Source organism: Pocillopora damicornis, chromosome 5 (genome assembly GCF_964200805.1).
Source record: "Pocillopora damicornis chromosome 5, jaPocDami1.2, whole genome shotgun sequence".
NCBI classification, from domain to species: Eukaryota; Metazoa; Cnidaria; class Anthozoa; order Scleractinia; family Pocilloporidae; genus Pocillopora; species Pocillopora damicornis.
In genome coordinates, this window is record NC_142674.1 from 26,311,303 (window position 1) to 26,334,038 (window position 22,736).

The 22,736-nt window shown below is 37.2% G+C and overlaps 1 protein-coding gene, 1 long non-coding RNA gene and 1 pseudogene across 3 annotated transcripts; 1 reads left to right on the top strand and 2 right to left on the bottom strand.

The window, feature by feature from the left end:
- Nucleotides 1-762: 762 nt before the first annotated feature.
- Nucleotides 763-21,994, top strand: LOC149046212 (uncharacterized). The gene is made up of 3 exons (XR_016186501.1): nucleotides 763-1,005; nucleotides 20,649-20,693; nucleotides 21,906-21,994. It is a non-coding gene; the product is annotated as an uncharacterized LOC149046212 (long non-coding RNA).
- On the bottom strand, nucleotides 7,004-9,142 carry LOC149046213 (uncharacterized; annotated as a pseudogene). The gene is made up of 2 exons (XR_016186764.1): nucleotides 9,040-9,142; nucleotides 7,004-8,645 (listed from the first exon to the last, which is right to left on the bottom strand). The product of XR_016186764.1 is annotated as an uncharacterized LOC149046213 (transcript).
- LOC149046214 (uncharacterized) lies at nucleotides 8,490-10,466 on the bottom strand. Its single transcript, XM_089207834.1, has 4 exons — nucleotides 10,356-10,466; nucleotides 9,439-9,856; nucleotides 8,612-8,982; nucleotides 8,490-8,510 (listed from the first exon to the last, which is right to left on the bottom strand). The coding sequence occupies exons 1-4, from the start codon at nucleotides 10,464-10,466 to the stop codon at nucleotides 8,490-8,492; spliced, it is 921 nt and encodes a 306-aa protein (XP_089063960.1).
- Nucleotides 21,995-22,736: the final 742 nt, after the last annotated feature.

Consider the following 22,736-nt stretch of genomic DNA (forward strand, 5'->3'; position numbering starts at 1 on the left):
ATCGTTTGGATTCTGCTATATTTACTCCCCTGGTCTGGGAATTAAATGATCTTTACGTAAGGATATTAAAACGGTTTTCAAATGAGGTCCGCCAAAACAAAGCAAAGTACTCATTACCAGCCACAAAATCAACAAATAGCTAATCATACAAGTAAACAGACAATCAGGCAATCGAGCAATCAGAATTATGGACAATTCCGTACCGTTAAACGTGGAAGTCGTTATTGTTATTTTACTTGGTTCTCGGGGCAAGTTTTGTTCGCCAATCGCACTGCAAAGCAATGCAAAACCAAACAAATAATTCCAATTAATTTTTTGGTTTCTCCACAGTTTTCCTTTCTGCTGGTAATAGGTTGGATCAACAGCTAAAGAACCTTGAGGGCGGCCGGCCAACCCCGATGGTGTCCTGACAGCAGAATGTATATTGCCTACCTCTGCGATTTGCAAGAGAAGCGTCGAGAAGACTTGCAATTATCCATGCATGTCAAGTGCTAAGAACGGTCGTTTCTCTTACGACTAATGAAGAAATATGCAGGTAATTCATTGATATCTTTGAGTGCTAACAGTCGTCGATAAGACGCCCGATTAGAGCTAACCAACATATCGTAATGAAATGATTGTAGTGTAGGCTTTCTACGGTATCATTTTGACTCATGTCGTGTTAATCATTCTTTAGATGGACAAGCCATTGCAAAACGGTTTTGTGCGCAAATCACGAAGGCAACGGAAGCCATTGAACGGCTTTTCAAGGAGTACACAGGACAAAACGTTGACATGGTGGGTTGTAAATACCCCTCCATAATTGCGGTTGAAGACGCGTTAAGCATCGACAGTCCACTGTGGAGTGTACTAAACGATGATATCCAACCGCAGTCTGCTGTTCCCTATTGTTCAAAGAGGCAACTCATTGATTCGGTTCACACACGCAAAAGATGCTCAGAGGAAATAGCCAGCACCAAAGAAGAAATGGCTCGGATGTTCAGTCATTTCGAGGGAAAGTTGAAGGTATTGGACACCTGGATGTACTTCCTTCTCGCGTTACTCTTCACTAGATATTCGTCTTTTTACTTATGTCTTTTCTTGTTTTCTTTCGCGTTCCTTTCACCGTATTCTGCATATTTTGGTGTCCTCTCTAACTTTTTTAGGCGTTTTTCTCGACTTGCTTTACGTAATCACTTCTTGTTTTTTTTGGTCTCTCAGTCTCTTTCTTTTCATCCTGTTTTCACGCAAAACCCTCTCTCCACAAACTTGAATCATAACAATTTGCTCTCGTTGACAAAGCTTTAGCTCTGCCGGTATTGTTGCTTTGCGAGTTGATCAGAAAATGTAAAATACTGAGAATTACTTTTCAACTTCAACCTCACCAGTTTGATTTGGCGCTCAAAACGCGGGTTGCAAATTATTTGCTTACGCGGCTTCACAGCTATCAGCCCACGTGAAGCCCTCGTGCAATGCCTAGTTGTGTGCCCGCAGTACGCTACACTGAAGCTCGACACTCGGGTATGCGTACTTCATTGTCATCTGCTGGTGTTTCCTTGCGCACACCTCGATGAGCGAGGTCTATTACGAAGTTCTATCCACAAACATTACGCTATTGACATTGTTAATCCACACAGTATGCAGGACGCGTGTCATATGAACTTCGTAAGAGACTTCACTCACCATGGAGTCTCTATGGCTCAGTAGTAGAGCATCAGAGAGCAGAATCCGAGGGTTTGAAGTTCGATTCCTCATGGGGACTCAGAAGTTTTCTTTGTCCCACGCTCGTCACAAGACTAAAATCATCTTCATTTCTTAACCGAGCTCAAAACTTACCATCTCTCTTATTTCTCGCTAACTGCTTGTTTATGAAATTGCAACTCTCCGTAAGCGCTTGTATGAATGCATTATGAATTCACTCGAAAAATTGTTGTAAATTAATCACACATACATATGCATGCTTAGGGAGCCCTGAACGAAAAAATCTACATATATATGCATTTAATTTATTCGCCCGTCGGGAGGTCCGTATTGGGAAAAACTGTGCCCTTGTCTTGAGTACTCAAGAAAGAGGGCACAGTTTTTCCCAATACGGACCGACCCCAGGCTGGCGAATAACATTTTACATTTTACCACATAAATGAGTCCTCACATACATTCATAAAGTAGTCTGGAACATACCAGAAGCTTACAAAAGAACTATTTTAGTAGTATTACTTAATAACTGTGTCATCAACTGCGTCACTTGATGTCAACATGAATAAGCAGTCTGGGGATTTCTAGAAGCTTATATTTACAACAGCAATTACTCATAACAATAGATTCTTGCCGAACGACGTCGAAAGTCGCTTAATATAAGTATTCCTTTCGCGATGACAAAAACCGAAAAAAGGAAGAAGGTGCCGTTAACTTTGCATAAAGATGCATTTCTGAATCAAAAAATCATTCTGTTTGAATGTTGACGACCTCACCTCGAATCGAGCCAGTAAGAGGGCAAGAAAATTAGGAGCTTGCAACCATCTGGAGAATTCAATTTACTTCTGAATAAACGGGTTCCTATAATTAGAAATTTATTATCACTTTGTTCTGTAATGATACTCAATCCAACACGTTCGAAAATTTAGATCGAGAGTAATTGAGGCATCTTATGTTTATTACTATTTTTTTTATGAGACTGGTAGGCATGAAACGTTCAAGGCGTTTCAAATGAGCAAACACCTTTGACGCTGAATAATTCTGAGGAGAAACCCTCCGTAAAAACATAGATAGTTATCAGATGGGTGAACACTGTTCTGTTGGGATAGAAATGGCGAGAATGACAATAACAATTGCAATAATGACGGTGATGATACATGTAAATAATAAAAATACTTATAACCATACTGATAAAATGATTCATGATAATCTATAGATGGGTAAATTCTCGTGTAGCTTCAATGTTTCCGTATACCGTTGCTGATCGGCAAATTATCATCATATTCTTCCTGTTGATCAAAGATTAGCATCATGACATCATTATTCTTTTGAATCAGCCAATCATGTGAGAGACCCGGAGACAGAGTGCATTGTTTGGGAGCCTTTCCTTCTTCGAAAGACCCTGGGAGAAGAGGGAGGACGAAAAATGAAAAACAGACTTCGGTGAAGTTTCTTTCTTTAATTTGCATTACCTCTATTTTAACCACCATTTACTCGCTCAAATATTTTTAGGTTTATGAGAAATCTTGTTGTAATTACAGCCCTAAATCTTTCGGGTTCTTTGGAAAGAATTTGGTTAAGTTTAAGGGAAAAGAAATAAAATGTTATTTACCAGCCTAGGGTCGGTCCGTATTGGGAAAAACTGTGCCCTCCGTCTTGAGTCCTCCCCCTTCTCCCACGGTCTTTCGAAGAAGGAAAGGCTCCCAAACAATGCACTCTGTCTCCGTCAGCTCTATCTACCAACCTTGTGAACAAGGCGTAAGTTCATTTTGTTTTCTTAGTCTTTTGGGGTTTTTGGGTCTTTTTTTTTGGGGGGGGGGGGGGGAGAGTGGTGCGAAGGGGAAAAGGGGGATCGATGTCATTTGACTTGCGTTATTTTTCCCTAAAGTTATCTATTACATTATTCCATATGTGCGAGCCTTTCTACTAATCCAGTGTTTCTTCAACTGAGTGTTTTTCTATCTTTGCAAGATGTTCCGTAAACCATCGACATGCGTCACTCGGTGGGCGTTTAGATTAAACTTATCGCCAAGAGATATTGTTTTTCTTATCTTTTCATAATTATTATTCCTTTTAAAAATTGTTCTCAGGGCAAGTGAGATTGGTTAGCCTTTCACTCCCAGTGGTGATCACTATGAATCTTCTTCCTATGATATCCATACATTATTCAGCAGACAGGTAATGAGAATATTCAAACTTATCAGGTAGAGGTTGTTATCTTGATCTAACATCAAATTCTTGTATCCAATGAAAAAGGAAATGTGTAGCACACAGAGGGGAGAATTAACAATCAGATCTTGAAAGTTAAAGGTTTAACCTCCCCCCAGCCCACTCCTGTTTGCCTAATATCTTTCTTGAGAGTAAGCCAGCCAACATATTACATCCTACGCTCACGCGATTCTCTTCTTGAAAAAAAAAAATAGAAACAAAGGAAGCATTTTTGTCTTAAAAGACGGTACATAAAAAAGAAAATAGAAACAAGGAAAAAAAGTGAAGATAAAATAAGAAACATTTTTCAATCCTGCGGTGTCCCTTTTTATCTCCAAGGTGTGGAAACAAACAGTGCCTTAGTATACACATTTATAGGAGACCATATATGTTGGACATTTTTCTTCTCAGCGCCTGTCGGTGGAGTGAACTTTTTTATCTATTTTGGCTCATTTGCATTTTGGGCGTTAAAATTTAAAGTTTTTGTCGGCCGCTTGATCGCAAATAAACGCTTGCCAATTACTGATAATTGTCAAAAAATATAAAAAAAGTTGTAGAAAAAAGCAAGGCGAATCAATATACACTTGCAAAAGCAAAAGGGGACTAAACTAAAACAAGAAACGAAAACGAAGAACGAAAAAGCAAAAGGAAATTAGAAACTGTTGGAAATGGGAAAATGTCTTGACAGCTGACGGTTGAAACAGTCTGATGACGTCACTAAACTTTGTTATCTGTAACCAGATGGCTTCAAGCTTTAAGGATCTCTTACTTGATTGGCTGATTCAAAACATTGATGATGTCATGATTCTAATCTTTGATCAACAGGAAGAATATGATGCTTATTTGCCGATCAGCAACGGTATTCCAAAACATAAAAGCTACACGAGAATTTACCCATCTACAGATTATCGTTATTCATTTTATCAGTATGGTTATTAGTATTTTTATTATTTACATGTATCATCAACTTCATTATTGCAATTGTTATTGTCATTCTCGCCATTTCTATCTCAACAGAACAGTGTTTACCTATCTGATAACTATCTATGTTTTTACGGAGGGTTTCTCCTCAGAATTATTCAGCGTCAAAGGTGTTTGCTCATTTGAAACGCCTCGAACGTTTCATGCTCAACAGTCTTATAAAAAATTTCATAATAAACATAAGATGCCTCAATTACTCTCGATCTAAATTTTCGAACGTGTTGGATTGAGTATCAATATGGAACCAAGTGATAATAAATTTCTAATTATAGGAACCCGTTTATTCAGAAGTTAATTGAATTCTCCAGATGGTTGCAAGCTCCGAATTCTAACAGAGAGAATGATTCTTGGATTCAGAAATACATCTTTATGCAAAGTTAACGGCACTTTCTTCCTTTTTTTCGGTTTTTGTCATCGCGAAAGGAATATTTATAGGTAGCGACTTTCGACCTTGTTCGGCAAAAATCTATTGTTATGGGTAATTGTTGTTGAAAATATAAGCTTCTAGAAATCTCCAGACTGCTTATTCATGCTGACATCAAGCGAAGCAGTTGATGACGCATTTATTACGTGACACTACTAAATAGTTCTTTTTTAAGCCTCTGGAATGTTCCAGAACACTTTGTGAATGTATATAAGGACTCATTTATGTAGTGGTAGTTGTTGTTATTGTCGGGAGTGACCGACTGTGAAAGAAGCTACACCTTGAGAGAGAGCTATGGTGGAAAATTGCTGATTTCAAGAAACGTTGGAGGAAAATATGAGTTTGGCTCAGTAGCGAACTAAGGTATAGACTGTAGTGGGCTTAAGAGCCATTTTCCGAGAAAATCGAAAATCGCAAGACACTCGTAAAAAAATTTAATTTTTTTTTCTTTTGCCAAAACATCCCTTTTAGTGACCTAATTCAAGAAAAAATAGTTTTGGGTTCAAGCGATTCATTGTACGGGAGAAATAACAAATAGTTTGAAAAATCGTTTTATTGCTGTCTTTTCGCGCTTAAAAACAACAGAATCCGACCGCAACTTCGAGAAAACGGTGAACGCATAAGAAACAATCCCTAACATCGAAACTTCAGCCGAGTATTATTTCGTTCTTAATCTTTAAAATCCTAAAAGAAAATTTGAAGAAAGAAGTTTTTAACATTTACAATCGACAAGTTTAAAAAGGTCGTATTTGTGTCTCTTGAAATGTTAGAAAATGAAAGCGAACTTTAACCGTTGTAAAAGCCCTCTGGTATATGCCGCTTCCTAGTAAAACCCATATAGAATAAAGCCTTGGCTATTGAAGCAAATTACAGGAACGTTTTAGCTCTGGAAATTAAATACAGCCCTGACACTGGAGCAAGCAATTTGAGAATTAACTTTATGCAAATTAGACGGCCCGCTGAATGAATTCATACTAAATGCAAAGTTTAGTGTAAAAGGACTACTTACTGTTGCTTGTAATATGTTTTTACAGTGAAAATGTTATTTCTAGCTTTCAGCTGTGTTGGTAAGAGCCGTAAATAACTTTTTATATGACGACTGAAAAACGTTTGTTTAGCTACTTTGCTACCAGCGAAATCATTGAGATCGCAACTTCGAACTGAAGCTGTCATCGCTGACGAAACTCCGTTACCACAATTTTAAAATAGTTTTCTTCAGGGGGAAAAAGCAGAATTAAAATGCATTCGAGACCGTTGACTTCGATTTTGAATTCGTTTAGTTAAGATTTCAAGCCACCACAAGGTCTTATGACCTCTACTGACCCGGAAATCGGTTACATGCCAAGGTCACGTTAGCAAACTGTCACGAAATACTCAATAACTTCTGTTTTCGGCCTTTGTTTTGGTAAAAAAAATATATAAACTTTTCACAGAACAGACCTTCTTGCTTTATTTGATTTATATATTTGTATTGGTCTGGACACATGCATACGCTGACCGGCTGTGAAAGACATTCATCACAGTTTTTGATTCAGAGTGGTATAATATTTCCCAAAATATTTCAAACACAAATGTTTCCTTAATAAGTTCGTTATTCCCGAATTTCCCACCTTGCAATAATCCCTACAACAAAAAAAGAAAAAAAAAAGCATAAAAGTCAACTTTATCGCTTGCTTTAGTTTTGTTTTGGATTTTTTTTTATGATTTTTCCTCCGAAACCAGGAAACCCTAGCCAGGTAACTAGAAATTATCAGTTTCATTTAGAGCTTGTCCACAACACAACTTCAAACTTGCGTGTGCTTATCGCATCCTTAAAACCTTCCAGACCTCTTCAAAATTGTTGAAAAGCCTATTGAGGCTAATAATAATCTTTGAGTTAACTATGACCAATTCACGCCGCGAGCGCGAGAAAAAGAGAACCACTCCGCAGGGCTGAATACGCGATGTGGAGTGTTATAAAATTCCACATTCTCGCGCGTAACGCTTTCTCTGAGACCTCTAGAAGTGTTGTTTAGCGAAGATAAACAAAGTTATCTTTGGTTAACTCAAAGAACTTGCAGAAATACCTCCAGCCTGCATAAAAGGCGCTTTATGAGCCAAGCGAGGCGAAAGTGGCATTTTGCACGAAGCGCGAGAAGCGACGAGGGGAGGAGAAAAATAAAGCTTTATTTTTCTCCATCCCTCGTCTCGCGCTTCGCACTCGTTTCGTGCTCCGAGCAAATGTCGCGTTCGCCTCGCTTGGCTCATAAAGCGGCTGTTATGCAGGCTAAAATACCTCTTCACATTTATAAGATAAGGTGTCATTGATTTGTCAGAGCGGGAAGAGACATTTATAACTTGCAAATAGTCACGAGCTGAAAGGTAACTGACTGATTTGTAACAAGGACTCATCCTGACAAACGAGAAATGATCTCACTTTCCGAAAAGGAACGCTCTTTTAAACATAAACAAACTTCAAAAATAAGTAAAGGAAGCAAAACAATGAACAAAATAGATTTTTTCTTGACTTAGTTATTCCGGCGAGAACAAATGGTGAATGATTCACTCCTGGAAGCAAGCCTCTGAGGAGAAGTGAGAACACCGTTTAGGCAAAACTCTACAATTTGTGTACTTTACTAGCCTGTTCACAGACTCTCTTCATTTTTAGATATCGTCGAGTGCACGTATAAAAAAAAAGCGCGTTCCGCCCTCTCTCACGAGCAATCGCTTATCTTGTGCGCGCACCAAATTCCCAAAACAGAAAAACGTCTGTGAGCAGGGTAGTACTTTCTGTTTCTACATATTTTTCCCACGGAGCTGGCAAGTGCAATTAATGACGGCTTTTTTCAGCAGGTCAACGTAGAGCGCTTTGCGGCGAACAGGCTTGGAAGGTACTTCTAATTCTAGTTACTGACAAATGTTTTGAAGCATTCCAAGTTTAAGTCGCTCCAGAGATCCTCCCTTGGCCATGGCACAGATATCGTACTGATCGTAAGTGATGGGGTGCTGTAGCGTGATGGATAGCATTGTTTCTCTTGCCATGGTAAAGTTTTCCTCTTCTACTACAGCTTGGATTTCAGCATCGTCGGATGTTTGCCGTCGGACCTTCGCTGCAAGACGTGAGAAATATGAAGTGCACTGCTGCGGGGTAAGAAACTCGGATACTTTGAACAAACGAACACCATCAGGTCCTTGTGCACGTCTCATTTCACGTGATACGATATCACCGTCCAGTTTTCTGCCGCTGGTTTGACCAATTGTAAACTTCGCATTTAGATAATCCCTCTGGTTTTGGTTAAAGCGATATGCTTTTTTGCTCGGCTTTAGCGCCCATCCTTCTTTTACCTCTACTTCGCCGGATGTAGCCTCTCTTGTATCCCTAAAGGACGCAAACGAAATAACTTGACTGGTCGTACCCTCCTCCAACCTGGACTTGTAGTCTAGTTTGGCAAGGTCTAACAAAGACCGTTTCTCTAAAGACTTGGTGCATTTCTCTAAAGATAGGTGTTTTTCGAGAGAAGACAGCCTTTGAAAGACCTTAACACACCCATCCTGAGGGCAGGTAAACACGGATGACGATTCATTTGTATTGTCAGTGGGATCATGAACCTGCTCCACTTCCGTCTCTTGCTTCTTCCTTGACTGAGTCGGTTTTGGGCTAAGGGGTTTAAAGTCTCCAGAAGAAAACTCAGATGAAAGCCAACTAATGCCATGCTCTGAAGTAGATAACACATAAAGAAACAAGATATGCATTAACAGCACTGTTCACCTACTTCAATACTTCACTCTGCACAGCCTGTGAAGAGCGCCCCTTTGGTCCACTTTGCTGCGCGAACAGATGAAACGTTTGCTTTTTACATCTTATGACCGGACATGTTCTTCAGAACCGCCATATTCTGCAATGTTCGTTTTAAAAATTTTGTAGAACAAATCAAGGACTATAAATTTATAAAGGGTCTAAGGGGCTTAAGTCTTTTACAAAGCAAAACCCCACGGGGTGGCAGACACCCGCTCCTCCTGCGTACCAGGATGGGAAATGGATGCCTTTCATGCGTCTGAAGGCTATAACAAACGATAAACGTACACCTTTTTACTCAAACTATAAAAAAATATATATTTGCGCGATGAAATAATTCTAAAAAGGAAGAATTGTGAATTTTCATTAGACTAACCTAAGGAGATACCTCGCTTACCAAACCAGTCGGTTTGGGACTCTCTGTATTTTTGTGGCAGGAACTTCATGGCCCAGTCGTTAATTATCAAGACAGTGTTGTCGTCAAGTTTCTCCAGTGCATCTATTCTCGCTTGGTCTTGGTTAGCTGATCTAAGGATGTGGCATTTCCAGGACATTATGGCCAGCTCGGCTGTCTGGAATATAAATAGCGCTTGGTCTTTCGCGTCCTGAGTCGGAAAGGTCGTCTCGCCAAGGACCCGTTCAATCTTTGCCAGAGTTTCCTGAAGACTTTGACAACGGTCACAAAGATCAGTGTGTTGGTGACTGCATTGTTGCTGGTAATCTGCATCACTACTGTCGCTAAGAGCAAACAACACACAATGTTCTGCTACGTTAGAGGGGCTTGTGACATGAACCTGTTGATAGAACAAAACTGAGATTACTGTTTGTCTGTGCTTATACTTCAATATAATAGTTAATCAAATGATTTTTAATCTAACATATATTATTAACGTAAGGGGGCGAATAACTTTTAACCTTAACCTTAGAAAAAAACTATCCTCGTGCGCGCATTGTTAATCTCGAGAATTTATGTAAGCTAGTTACACGTGCACCATTTAGTGAAGAAAAAGAGTACAAAATATATATTTGTTTTACGGAATGATTTTGTTGACGAGGTAAAATAAGTACTTACTTTTAGTTTTATTCAAGCTGTCTTTCTGGAGTCAGAATTCACATTACCTTATAGTCCCCCTTCAAATACTGCTTGCTTGTCATAAGAGCTTTTACAACTGTAGTCTCTCACTCCTTGCCGGAACCTAATCCCCCTATTTGGCGTACGAGGGCCACGAGATCATCAAATGCGCGAGCACCTTCAGCTGCAAAATAATCTAAGCCCTGCAGTAGTTTTCTTACAGAGGCACTGCACTCAAAGAGTACCCGTCTCATAGTAGTTTCGCTGAATGGTTTGAAGTTGATCTCCAAACAGTACTGAGTGTACTGTTGTATCACTTGCTCGGGTATCATCATACGGATTACGTTAGGTACTTGAATAACCTCACCAGACGAAAGCTTGAGATGTTTTCGTATTCATGTGGTAGGCTGTTGTGGAACTTGAGCGCCTCGGCCAAACTGTGATCGATGAAAATTAGCCATGGAGTATCGGTATCTTGTCAACCCCGGGATATAACGGGAAATGTCGTTGAAAGTTCCAACCCCTGCCATAATCGAAAGCACTTGTCTACGGGTATCCCAGCTGGTTGCATTCTGGTACGCTTCTGCTGGGGCCTCTAAATACAAATGCTCTGAATGTGACAACTCGCTTACACCTAGGGCCTTGTTCATAGCCGTAGAAGAGGCTAAACGTCGCCAGAGTTCACCAGCATTATCAGGGGTGATGCTCTTTAGCACAGTTGCTACTATTTCTGTGGCTCTCCTTGTTTGACGTTGTCTTGTTGAATAAAGACCTTTTTGCTATCGTAAGCCTTAATATTAGGTTTGCAAAATATTAACGCCGCGGATAAAAGCCTGCGATTTTTAAAGAGATGAACTCGTTTGCTTATCGTTCTTGCAAGCAGGATACAAAAGAGCGGTACACAAGTACTGGGGACTATAATTTTGTCAAATGGAAGGGGACTTTTCGGTTCGACCGACCGAAATAACTTGACCGGTCAAATTGGACCAGCTTCAAAGGCGTTCCCAAATATTCTGGTAGGACCGAACCGAAATGTTCCACTCCATTTGATTTCTAACCGAAACTTGCGGAATTTTGGGCTGAATGGAAAGCACCCGAAGATTTTTTTAGAATAACATGACCATCGTGAGGTCTGTGATAAAGAGATGATGGAAATGTACACCACTATTAGCCGCTACGAAAGACGGTAAGACAGTACATAAGATTTACCTGCTCTTGCTAACAGCAGTTTCCATTCAGTGTCAAGTGCTGTATCTGCTTTTAATCCATACAGCTCGCAGTGCCTCGAAATGTCCCTTGTACAATTTCTTAAGCGAGAACTTCAACTTGGCCTGGATAATCGCTGCTCAAACCACAGGGTGTGGCGTCGTGTAATAAACCAGAAAAACTACATGAGTGAAACGTTGCCGAAGCCATGACAAAAAACAAAGCTCTCCCAACAAACGAGACAAACTCCACTAACGCTGTTTCGGTATTCGTAATACTAGACGGGAATAATTCAATTAAAAATAATATCGTAGAGGCACGTGCAATAGTAAGTGGCGAAACAGTTCGTGACAATATATAAATTTTATTCCAGGAGCATTTGACCTGGAAATGTTTTATTAATATTGTTCCTAGAGTCGAATATTTCTACACTGATGATCTATAAACAGACGTACAGTTGTACATTTTTTCATTGGGACAGCTGCAATTGCTTCTTTGTCTGTTTACATTGTGTACGAAGTATAGCACGTACCGTCATATGCGACAGCAAAAATTTTTTTTGGGATCACTTTCTGAAGGAGCTTAGAAACCAGGCTCAACTCAGTAGCCAAGCCTACTGAATTTGTGCCCAGGCCTTTGCTTGCTTGCGTGACCTTTTTTGCCACTAGCTTATGTCGTCACATTGGAGTATACAAGAAACATCGGCTTGTAGTAAACACAAACTCAAATTTTTACAGCAGTATAGTGAAAAACGTTTTGAGACCGAAGGTAAGTAAGTATTTTAGTGTTTTTCAACCTAAATTTAGTGTTTTGCTTTGTAATTTTACAACGTACAGTGAATTGTCAAATTAATAACTCGAAAAACCTTCAGCCAAAATTAAACTCTTTATTAATAACCTTATACTTTCTTGATCTGATATCCCAATTAGCGATAACACCAGAAATTATTTGCTTTTGTGATCTGAAATATATATATATACCTAACTTGTTAAAGTACGTTGTCATAAAATAATGCACCTAGCAGTAATTAATCTGAATACGCAAAACTGTACTTATTTAACGTTTAAATTGTTCCCTGGACAGCCTGGACATCTGAGGCAACTGATAATGCATTTTGGGAGTGGTGGGGATGTTTGCTTCATACTGGCTATGGCTGTACCTTTCCTTGAATCTGCCCTGTTGTTTGTGATAGTTTTTCCATACATTGTATGTTATTTATTACTACACTTCAACCAGTCGGGGGTGGTGAGTGAAAAATTGTTTACGTCATCAAAAGGCTTGGTTCCCTAGTTGAGCCTGGTGTCTAAGCTCCTCCAGAAAGTGATCCCAAAAAAAATTTTTGCTATGCGACAAGCTAGCGTGACCAATCTCTGCACGTTTGCTAAATTACACGTCATATGATCTTGTTATCTCGTCTAGTACCTGATTTGTTCGCTCAATAAGAATAATACTCACCTTGTTAACTGTGTGGTTTGAGCAGTGGTTAATTTTCATCATTGTATGTTATTTTCGGACCAAAACATAATCGGGTTTCATTATTATTAAAGCGTCTGATAATGCGTAATAAGCGCTGCGTGGGAAGTGTTTAGATAGCTCAAGCGCTGAAGTTGCTTGACACATTTTGGTCAAAATCAGGTATGAATGAGTTGCCACTTCACAGAACAAACAGATTGAGAGATGGATTTAACTTCTATCCTAACAAGCAATGGTAAGTTGTTCGTTCAACAAAACTTTGCGTTAAAAATATGAATTCATTCAGCGGGCCGTCTAATTTGCATAAATTTTATTTACTCAGATACTCAAATTGCTTACTTTAGTGTGAGGACTATATTGGATTTCCAGAGCTTAAACTTTCCAGTAACTTAGTTCAATAGCCAAGGTTTTATTCTATATGGGTTTTATTAGGAAGCGGCATATACCAGTGGCCTTTTACAACAGTTAAAGTTCGCCTTCATTTATTAACATTTCCAGGGATACAAATTTAACCTTTTTAAACTTGTCGATTGTAAATGTTAAAAACTTCTTTCTTCAAATTTCTTTCAGGAAATTAAAGAGTAAGTACGAAATAATACTCGGCTGAAGTTTCGATGTTAGGGATTGTTTCTTATGCGTTCACCGTTTTCTCGAAGTTGCGGTCGGATTTTGTTCTTTTGAGTACGAAAAACCAGCAAAAAATCGATTTTTCAAACTTTTTGTAATTTCTCCCGTACAATGAATCGCTTGAACCCAAAATTATTTTTTCTTTAATACGGTTACTAAAAGGGATGTTGTGGCGAGAGGAAAAAAATTCGTTTTTTCCACGAGTGTCATGCGATTTTCGATTTTCTCGGAAAATGGCTCTTAAGTAAGTTTATCGAGGATACTTATTGAACTGCCTCAGTCAGGAGTCACCCTTATAAAGTTTATTAGTCGTTGTTTAATAAAGTAGTTGAGTAAGACTGCAGTATTTTTCTGTCGGTTAAATTATACGGTAATACTATTCATTCTCAGAGAGACTCTTTAGAGAAAGGTATTTTTTTGGCTATTTTTGTACCGTTTGGAACATTGAAAACACGGTTATTCTATATATAATTCAGTTGTTACCTGCTGATGATGTGTCGTCCATATTTAATCATCGCCGATGATCATTATCTCCACTATTTCGATTTCGTTGTTAAACAACTATTTTAAAGCTTATTATTACCATTATCTTGGTATATTAAGCATTTTTAGGCCAACATATTTTTAGAGTACTTTGCTTCTGTATGTTTTATCTCTGATAAAGTCCTTGTTAAATAAGCTTTGCTTGTACAGTTCTAGATCTAAGTGGTCGTTATGCGTCACTCGGTGGGCGTTTAGATTAAGTTTATTGCCAAGAGATGTTGTTTTTTTTCTCTTTTCATTATTATTATTCCTTTTAAAAATTGTTCTCAAGGGAAGTGGGATTGGTTAGCCTTTCACTCCCAGTGGTGATCACTATGAATCTTCTTCCTATGATATCCATGCATTATTCAGCAGACAGGTGATGAGAATATTCAAACTTATGAGGTAGAGGTTGTTATCTTGATCTAACATCAAATTCTTGTATCCAATGAAAAAGGAAATGTGTAGCACACAGAGGGGAGAATTAACAATCAGATCTTGAAAGTTAAAGGTTTAACCTCCCCCCAGCCCACCCCTGTTTGCCTATTATCTTTCTTAAGAGTAAGCCAGCCAACATGTTACATCCGCACGCTCACGCGATTCTCTTCTTGAAAAAAAATAGAAACGAAGGAAGCATTTTTGTCTTAAAAGACAGTACATTAAGAGAAAATAGAAACAAAGAAAAAAGAGGAAAATAAAATAAGAAACATTTTGAAATTCTACGGTGTCCCTTTTTGTCGCCTAGAGATGGAAACAAAAAGTGCCCTAGTATATATATTAATAGGAGACTATATATGTTGGACATTTTTCTTTGCGGTGCCTGTCGGTGGAGTGAACTTTTTTATCTATTTTGGTTCATTTGCATTTTGGGCATTGAAATTTAAAGTTTTTGTCGGCCGCTTGATCGCAAATAAACGCTTGCCAATTACTGATTATTGTCAAAAAATATACAAAAACGTTGTAGAAAAAAGCAAGACGAATCAATATACACTTGCAAAAGCAAAAGGAGACTAGACTAAACCAAGAAACAAAAACGAAGAAAGAAAAAGCAAAAGGAAATTAGAAACTGTTGGAAATGGGAAAATGTCTTGACAGCTGACGGTTGAAACAGTCTGATGACGTCACTAAACTTTGTTATCTGTAACCAGATGGCTTCAAGCTTCAAGGATCTCTCACTTGATTGGCTGATTCAAAACAATGATGATGTCATGATTCTAATCTTTGATCAACAGGAAAATATGATGCTAATTTGCCGATCAGCAACGGTATTCCAAAACATTAAAGCTACACGAGAATTTACACATCTACAGATTATCATTATTCATTTTATCAGTATGGTTATTAGTATTTTTATTATTTACATGTATCATCAACTTCATTATTGCAACTGTTATTGTCATTCTCGCCATTTCTATCCCAACAGAACAGTGTTTAACTATCTGATAACTATCTATGTTTTTACGGAGGGTTTCTCCTCAGAATTATTCAGCGTCAAAGGTGTTTGCTCATTTGAAACGCCTCGAACGTTTCATGCTCAACAGTCTTATAAAAAAAATTTCATAATAAACATAAGATGCCTCAATTACTCTCGATCTAAATTTTCGAACGTGTTGGATTGAGTATCAATATGGAACCAAGTGATAATAAATTTCTAATTATAGGAACCCGTTTATTCAGAAGTTAATTGAATTCTCCAGATGGTTGCAAGCTCCGAATTCTAACAGAGAGAATGATTCTTGGATTCAGAAATACATCTTTATGCAAAGTTAACGGCACCTTCTTCCTTTTTTCGGTTTTTGTCATCGCGAAAGGAATATTTATAGGTAGCAACTTTCGACCTTGTTCGGCAAAAATCTATTGTTATGGGTAATTGTTGTTGAAAATATAAGCTTCTAGAAATCTCCAGACTGCTTATTCATGCTGACATCAAGCGAAGCAGTTGATGACGCATTTATTACGTGACACTACTAAAATAGTTCTTTTTTAAGCCTCTGGAATGTTCCAGAGCACTTTGTGAATGTTTATAAGGACTCATTTATGTAGTGGTAGTTGTTGTTATTGTCGGGAGTGACCGACTGTGAAAGAAGCTACACCTTGAGAGAGAGCTATGGTGGAAGATTGCTAATTTCAAGAAACGTTGGAGGAAAATATGAGTTTGGCTCAGTAGCGAACTAAGGTATAGACTGTAGTGGGCTTAAGTAAGTTTATCGAGGATAATTATTGAACTGCCTCAGTCAGGAGTCACCCTTATTAAGTTTATTAGTCGTTGTTTAACAAAGTAGTTGAGTAGGACTGCAGTATTTTTCTGTCGGTTAGATTATACCGTAATACTATTCATTCTCAGAGAGACTCTTTAGAGAAAGGTATTTTTTGGCTATTTTTGTACCGTTTGGAACATTGAAAACACGGTTATTCTATATATAATTCAGTTGTTACCTGCTGATGATGTGTCGTCCATAATTAATCATCGCCGATGATCATTATATCCACTATTTCGATTTCGTTGTCAAACAGTTATTTTAAAGCTTATTATTACCATTATCTTGGTATATTAAGCATTTTTGGGCCAACATATTTTTAGAGTACTGTGCTTCTGTATGTTTTATCTCTAATAAAGTGCTTGTTAAATAAGCTTTGCCTGTACAGCTCTAGATCTAAGTGGTCGTTATGCGTCACTCGGTGGGCGTTTAGATTAAGTTTATTGCCAAGAGATATTGTTTTTCTTCTCTTTTCAGTATTATTATTCCTTTTAAAAATTGTTCTCAGGGGAAGTGGGATTGGTTAGCCTTTCACTCCCAGTGGTGATCATTATGAATCTTATTCCTATGATATCCATACATTATTCAGCAGACAGGTGATGAGAATATTCAAACTTATCAGGTAGAGGTTGTTATCTTGATTTAACATCGAATTCTTGTATCCAATTAAAAAGGAAATGCGTAGCACAAAGAGGGGAGAATTAACAATCAGATCTTGAAAGTTAAAGGTTTAACCTCCCCCCAGCCCACCCCTGTTTGCCTATTATCTTTCTTGAGAGTAAGCCAGCCAACATATTACATCCCACGCTCACGCGATTCTCTTCTTGAAAAAAAAATTTGAAAAGAAGGAAGTATTTTTGTCTTAAAAGACGGTACATAAAAAAGAAAATAGAAACAAGGAAAAAAAGTGAAGATAAAATAAGAAACATTTTTCAATCCTGCGGTGTCCCTTTTTATCTCCAAGGTGTGGAAACAAACAGTGCCTTAGTATACACATTTATAGGAGACTATATATGTTGGACATTTTTCTTCTCGGCGCCTGTCGGTGGAGTGAACTTTTTTGATCTATTTTGGCTCATTTGCATTTTTGGCGTTAAAATTTAAAGTTTTTGTCGGCCGCTTGATCGCAAATAAACGCTTGCCAATTACTGATAATTGTCAAAAAATATACAAAAACGTTGTAGAAAAAAGCAAGACGAATCAATATACACTTGCAAAAGCAAAAGGAGACTAAACTAAAAGAAGAAACGAAAACGAAGAAAGAAAAAGCAAAAGGAAATTAGAAACTGCTTAAAATTAATCCAATTAAAAAGGAAATGTGTAGCACAAAGAGGGGAGAATTAACAATCAGATCTTGAAAGTTAAAGGTTTAACCTCCCCCCAGCCCACCCCTGTTTGCCTATTATCTTTCCTGAGAGTAAGCCAGCCAACATATTACATCCCACGCTCACGCGATTCTCTTCTTAAAAATAAAAAAAGAGAAACGAAGACAGTACATGAAAAGAAAATAGAAACAAAGAAAAAAAAGGGGAAAATAAAATAAGAAACATTTTGAAATTCCGCGGTGCCCGTTTTTATCGCCAAGAGATGGAAACAAACAGTGCCTTAGTATACATATTTTTAGGAGTCAATATGTGTTGGACAATTTTCCTCTCGGCGCCTGTCAGTGGAGTGAACTTTTTATCTATTTTGGTTCCAATGCATTGTGGGCGTTAAAACTTCATTTTTTTATTGGCCGCTTGATCGCAAATAAACGCTTGCCAATTACTGATAACTGTCAAAAAAATTATCAGACACGTTATTGCAAAAGCAAGACGAATTAATACACACTTGAAAAACAAAACGAGACCAAACTAAAACGAGGAACAAAAAAAAAGAAACAAACGAAGAAAAAAAGCAAAATGAAATTAGAAACTGTTGGAAATGGGAAAATTGCTTGTCAGCTGACGGTTGAAATAGTATAATGACGTCACTAAACTTTAAATTTCACTAGATGGCTTCAAGGGTCTCTCACTTGATTGGCTGATTCAAAACAATGATAATGTCATGATTCTAATCTTTGATCAACAAAGAGAATATTATGCTAATTTGCCGATCAGCAACGGTTTTCGAAAACATTAAAGCCACGTGAAATTTATCCATCTACAGATTATCATTATTCATTTTATAAGTGTGGTTATTTGTATTTTTATTATTTACACGTATTATCATCGTCATTATTGCAATTGTTATTGTCATTCTCGCCATTTCTATCCCAACAGAGGAGTGTTTACCTATCTAATAACTATCTATTTTTTACGGAGGGTTTCTCCTTAGATTTATTCAGCGTCAAAGGTGTTTGCTCATTTAAAACGCCTTGAGCGTTTTATTCCCAATAGCCTTACAAAAATTTTTACAATAACCATAAGATGCCTCAGTTGCTTTCGATCTGAATTTTCTAACGTGTTGGACTGACTTTGTTCAGCCTGTTTGTTCAGAAGTTGGGTTCTCCAGATGGTTGCAAGCTTATAATTTTCTTTCCCTCTTACCTGCTCGATTCGAGGTGAGGTCATCAACATTTAAAGAGAATGATTATTGGATTCTGAAATACATCTTTATGCAAAGTTAACGGTACCGTCTTCTTTCTTTTGGTTTTTGCCACCGCGGAAGGAATATTTATATTCAGCGACTTTCGACTTTGTTTGGCGGGAATCTATTTTCATTCTCAGAGAGACACCTTAGAGAAAGGTAATTTTTTTCTAGGCTATTTTTGTACCGTTTGGATCATTAAAACATGGTTATTCTAAATATCATATAATTCAGTTGTTACCTGCTGATGATGTGCCGTGTATAATTGATCATCGCCGATGATCATCACCTCTATTATTTCGACTCCGTTGTTAAATAATTATTTTGAAGCTAATGGTTTTTAGCATCATACAAGTACTGATTCTAATTCTGATCATGGGGCGACTTCGACGGACATAAGATTACTGTTGTGTTAATACCATTATCTCAGTATATTTCGCATTTTTGGGCCAATATATTTTTAGAGTACTTTGCTTCTGTATGCTTTTATCTCTGTTAAAGTTCTTGTTAAAGAAGCTTTGCTTATATAGTTCTAGATCTAAGTGGTCGTTATAGCTGAATTATATTCGCACATTTACCTGTTTTCCTCTTAATGAAAAAAGGAAAAACTGCTCAAGTATTTTGTCGTAAAATAGTACATTAAATAAGAAAAAAAACAAAAAAATTGAAGGGAAAAATAACAGGTGGGAGAGATCATGCAGTTCTGAGGAGATACACTTATCGTTATAAATGGATGGGAAACACCTGTGCGCTAGACTATGAAAAAAAATATATCATGTTGGACATTTTTCTTTACAGCACCTGTCGGTTAAATTAACTATTATGTATTTTGGTTAATTTGCATTATTTGTTCTCGGTCTCTCGTTCTCGTGAAAACACTGACCGTTGATAACTTAAAAAAAAAAGATAAAATGATGGTAAATAATAAAAAAATAATTATTACAAATGAAAAGAAGACGAAACAAACCAAACGAAACAACAAAATTGAAAAGCAAAACGTAAAAAATGATAATAATAAAATAATAACAATAACAATAATTTAAGAAACGTTAAGAGAAACTTGTGGAAGAAAGACGTTTTTCTAGAGTTCCCACAAGGAGTCGAAACTCGAACCTCCGGGTTCCGTGGAATTCGACAGCTATCGGCTCAAGTAAAGAGCCATTAAACTTTATGTTATTTGTCCTCAGATGGCTGCATGCTTCAAGAGTCTGTCACTTCATTGGCTGATTTAAAAGAATGATGCTGTCATAGTGCTAATTTGTGATCATCTGAAAGAATAATATGATTTGCCGATCAGATCTTCGTTTTAGAAAACATTAAGGCTATATGAAAATTTATCCATTTATAGATTATCGTTATTCATATCTATATTATGACTGCTATTTGTTGTTGTTTTTTTTTACTATTGCAAGTATCACCGTCATTATTATCGTATATACTATTATCAGTTTCTTGTCTATCTCAAGAGAATAGTCTTTTTTCCTTTAGTAACTATCTATTTCCTCGGAGGGTTTCTCTCTAAAACACCTTGCATCGAAGGTAATTGGTCATTTGAAACGCGTTGAATTTTTGTTGCTGAACAGTGCTCTATCAAATTTTACATCATAAAGTCTCGATTTTTATCGGATCCAGTTTCATTCTTTTACCTTGTTGGAATGAATATCTGTATGGAGTAGATTAGAGATAAAATTCTAATTAAGCTTACCTAATCAGAAGTCACTTCAAGTGGCTTCAGGAATGCTGTGACGCACAGGTAACATAGTTAATCAAATGTATTTATGAATAATTCAATTTCTATTCTTTAGTTTTCTCAGTTTGATACGAACACCAATTTCTTAATTGATTGTTTTTCTTTTTCAGATTGTACAAGCGTTTTGAGTCAGATCACTGCCAAGTGCAAGAAAGGTAAAGTGTTCGTTTTTTTGCTCCCTTACAAGTTTATTAGAAATGCCACAATATTATTATACAGGTGTAAGTGATCAGAAATTACAATACAACAACATAAAATACCAAAAAATATTAAATAAATAAAAAGAACAGTCATATATTTATCATAAGACAGACATATTCAACACGATAACTCTCATGGACGTTTTCAAAATTACTTTGCCCATTTCATGCTAGCAGCCGGCGCTTTTACAGTACCATCTCTTTTTTCTACAACTCAATGCCACTCAAAGCACAGGTAGAGCAATGGATAACAAAGGCCCATACGAGAAGGACATACGCGTATTTATGCGAGTATGTCAACGTATGTCGCTTGATACGTGCGCATGATACTTCTATACAATGTCCCCTTATCTTTGAGCTGCACTGTGTATATCAGAACATTTCATTGTTGCCAATGTCAACATAAAATCTTCATTTTAAGTTTTAATGGTGAAATATCAAATTGCACAACAAGTTTTCAAACGCAATTTCGATCGTTTCTCAGTAGCTTGTGACCATAGTAGCATCATCATCATCATTATTGTAATTACTACTTTGGTAATTTTTTTGGTATTTATCTTTTCCTCCATTTCAACAGATTAGAGTCTAATGAATAATTACAAGTAAGATAAGAGGATGGAGAAGGGCAAAATATAGCAAGCTAATTAGATGCCCTTTACCTTAAATTACATTTTTTCATACAGTAAAAAGAAGCGATACAATAACATAAGATATAAGATACAAAGATAAAATACAAATATAATTATTACAACAACAACAACAACAAGAAGTCTTCATTTCTCACAAAAAAGGAATTACAATGAAATAAGAAAAATGATTAAAATGAACAGGCAAAATAAACAAAGTTGCATCATTTTGGAGCCTGGAGTTAGGTTTTCGAGCTAGCCCTCTATGAATTATTATTACTATTGCTATCATTGTTATTATTTATATGATTATTTGTTGCCTTTGAATTATGGGTTGAAAGTCAATTGGTCACTGTACTGTATCAGTAGCTTTATCAGTAGCCACATGCAGTCTCAGACTGCCTATTGTTCTTTTATCGGTGGGTGAACTTAACTAAGCAGCACAACAATCAGCGGATTGCTGACTTTCCTACCAAAAAAGGAACAATTTGACTCATTACATTCGATTTTGATTACTTTTTACCTTTTTTTGTTTCCAAAGATTGTCATGAATCCCCAGGTTGTTCTACTGCTCTTGCTGGTAGCCGTCCCCTGCACATCTGCATGTATGTTGCTATTGCCATTTTGTAATGTTTAACTTCTAGTCAACCGAGTGATTCCCTATGAAACCTTACAACCAAAAAAAGTTTAGCATGATAGACGCATTACAAATTCCAACCCTATTCTGAACAGGCTTTTCTGTATCTGAAGGAGACCTTGAAGGAGTTAACCCGTTACTCCAAATTTTGACAGAAATGATACACTAAGTACTTGTAACAACCGGTCTAAACCATTCAACATCTCATGCTGGCGTTAGTCGAGTCAGTTAACTTCTGAATTGTGTATGATGCCGGAAATTTAATTTGTACTCCAATCGTTTTGTGAGAGTTTCAGTAAATTGGAAGGCTTTATCTCTCATCGAGAACAAAGGGAAACTAACCTTTGCTATTGCTATCATTGTTATTATTTATATGATTATTTGTTACCTTTGAATTATTGGTTGAAAGTCAATTGATCACTGTGCTGTATCAGTAGCTTTATCAGTATCCACATGCAGTCTCAGACTGCCTATCGTTCCTTTATCGGTAGGAGAACTTAACAAGGCAGCACAACAATCGTGTTTGTTGCTATCAAGAAATTGTATCCGGCTACGTTCGGGACGGAGTCAGACCTTCTTAGGCGCCCTTCGGATAAAAAAATTCGCACGGGCTGTTTTTTAGTAAACTTTCAGAAACTATGAATCAACGAATAGGTTATTAAATACAGAACTCGATAAAATCCCAACCATAAACTGAAAAAATATAAAGCGGAAGTTGACGGTTATCAAACTTTG

Coding starts and splice junctions, on each gene's coding strand:
- LOC149046214 (XM_089207834.1), bottom strand. CDS start 10,466: ATGATACCCGAGCAAGTGATACAACAGTACACTCAGTACTGTTTGGAG. Junction 9,857..10,355: donor TCTTTGAGTGCAGTGCCTCT/GTAAGAAAACTA, acceptor TTCTATCAACAG/GTTCATGTCACAAGCCCCTC. Junction 8,511..8,611: donor CTACATCCGGCGAAGTAGAG/GTAAAAGAAGGA, acceptor TGGTCAAACCAG/CGGCAGAAAACTGGACGGTG.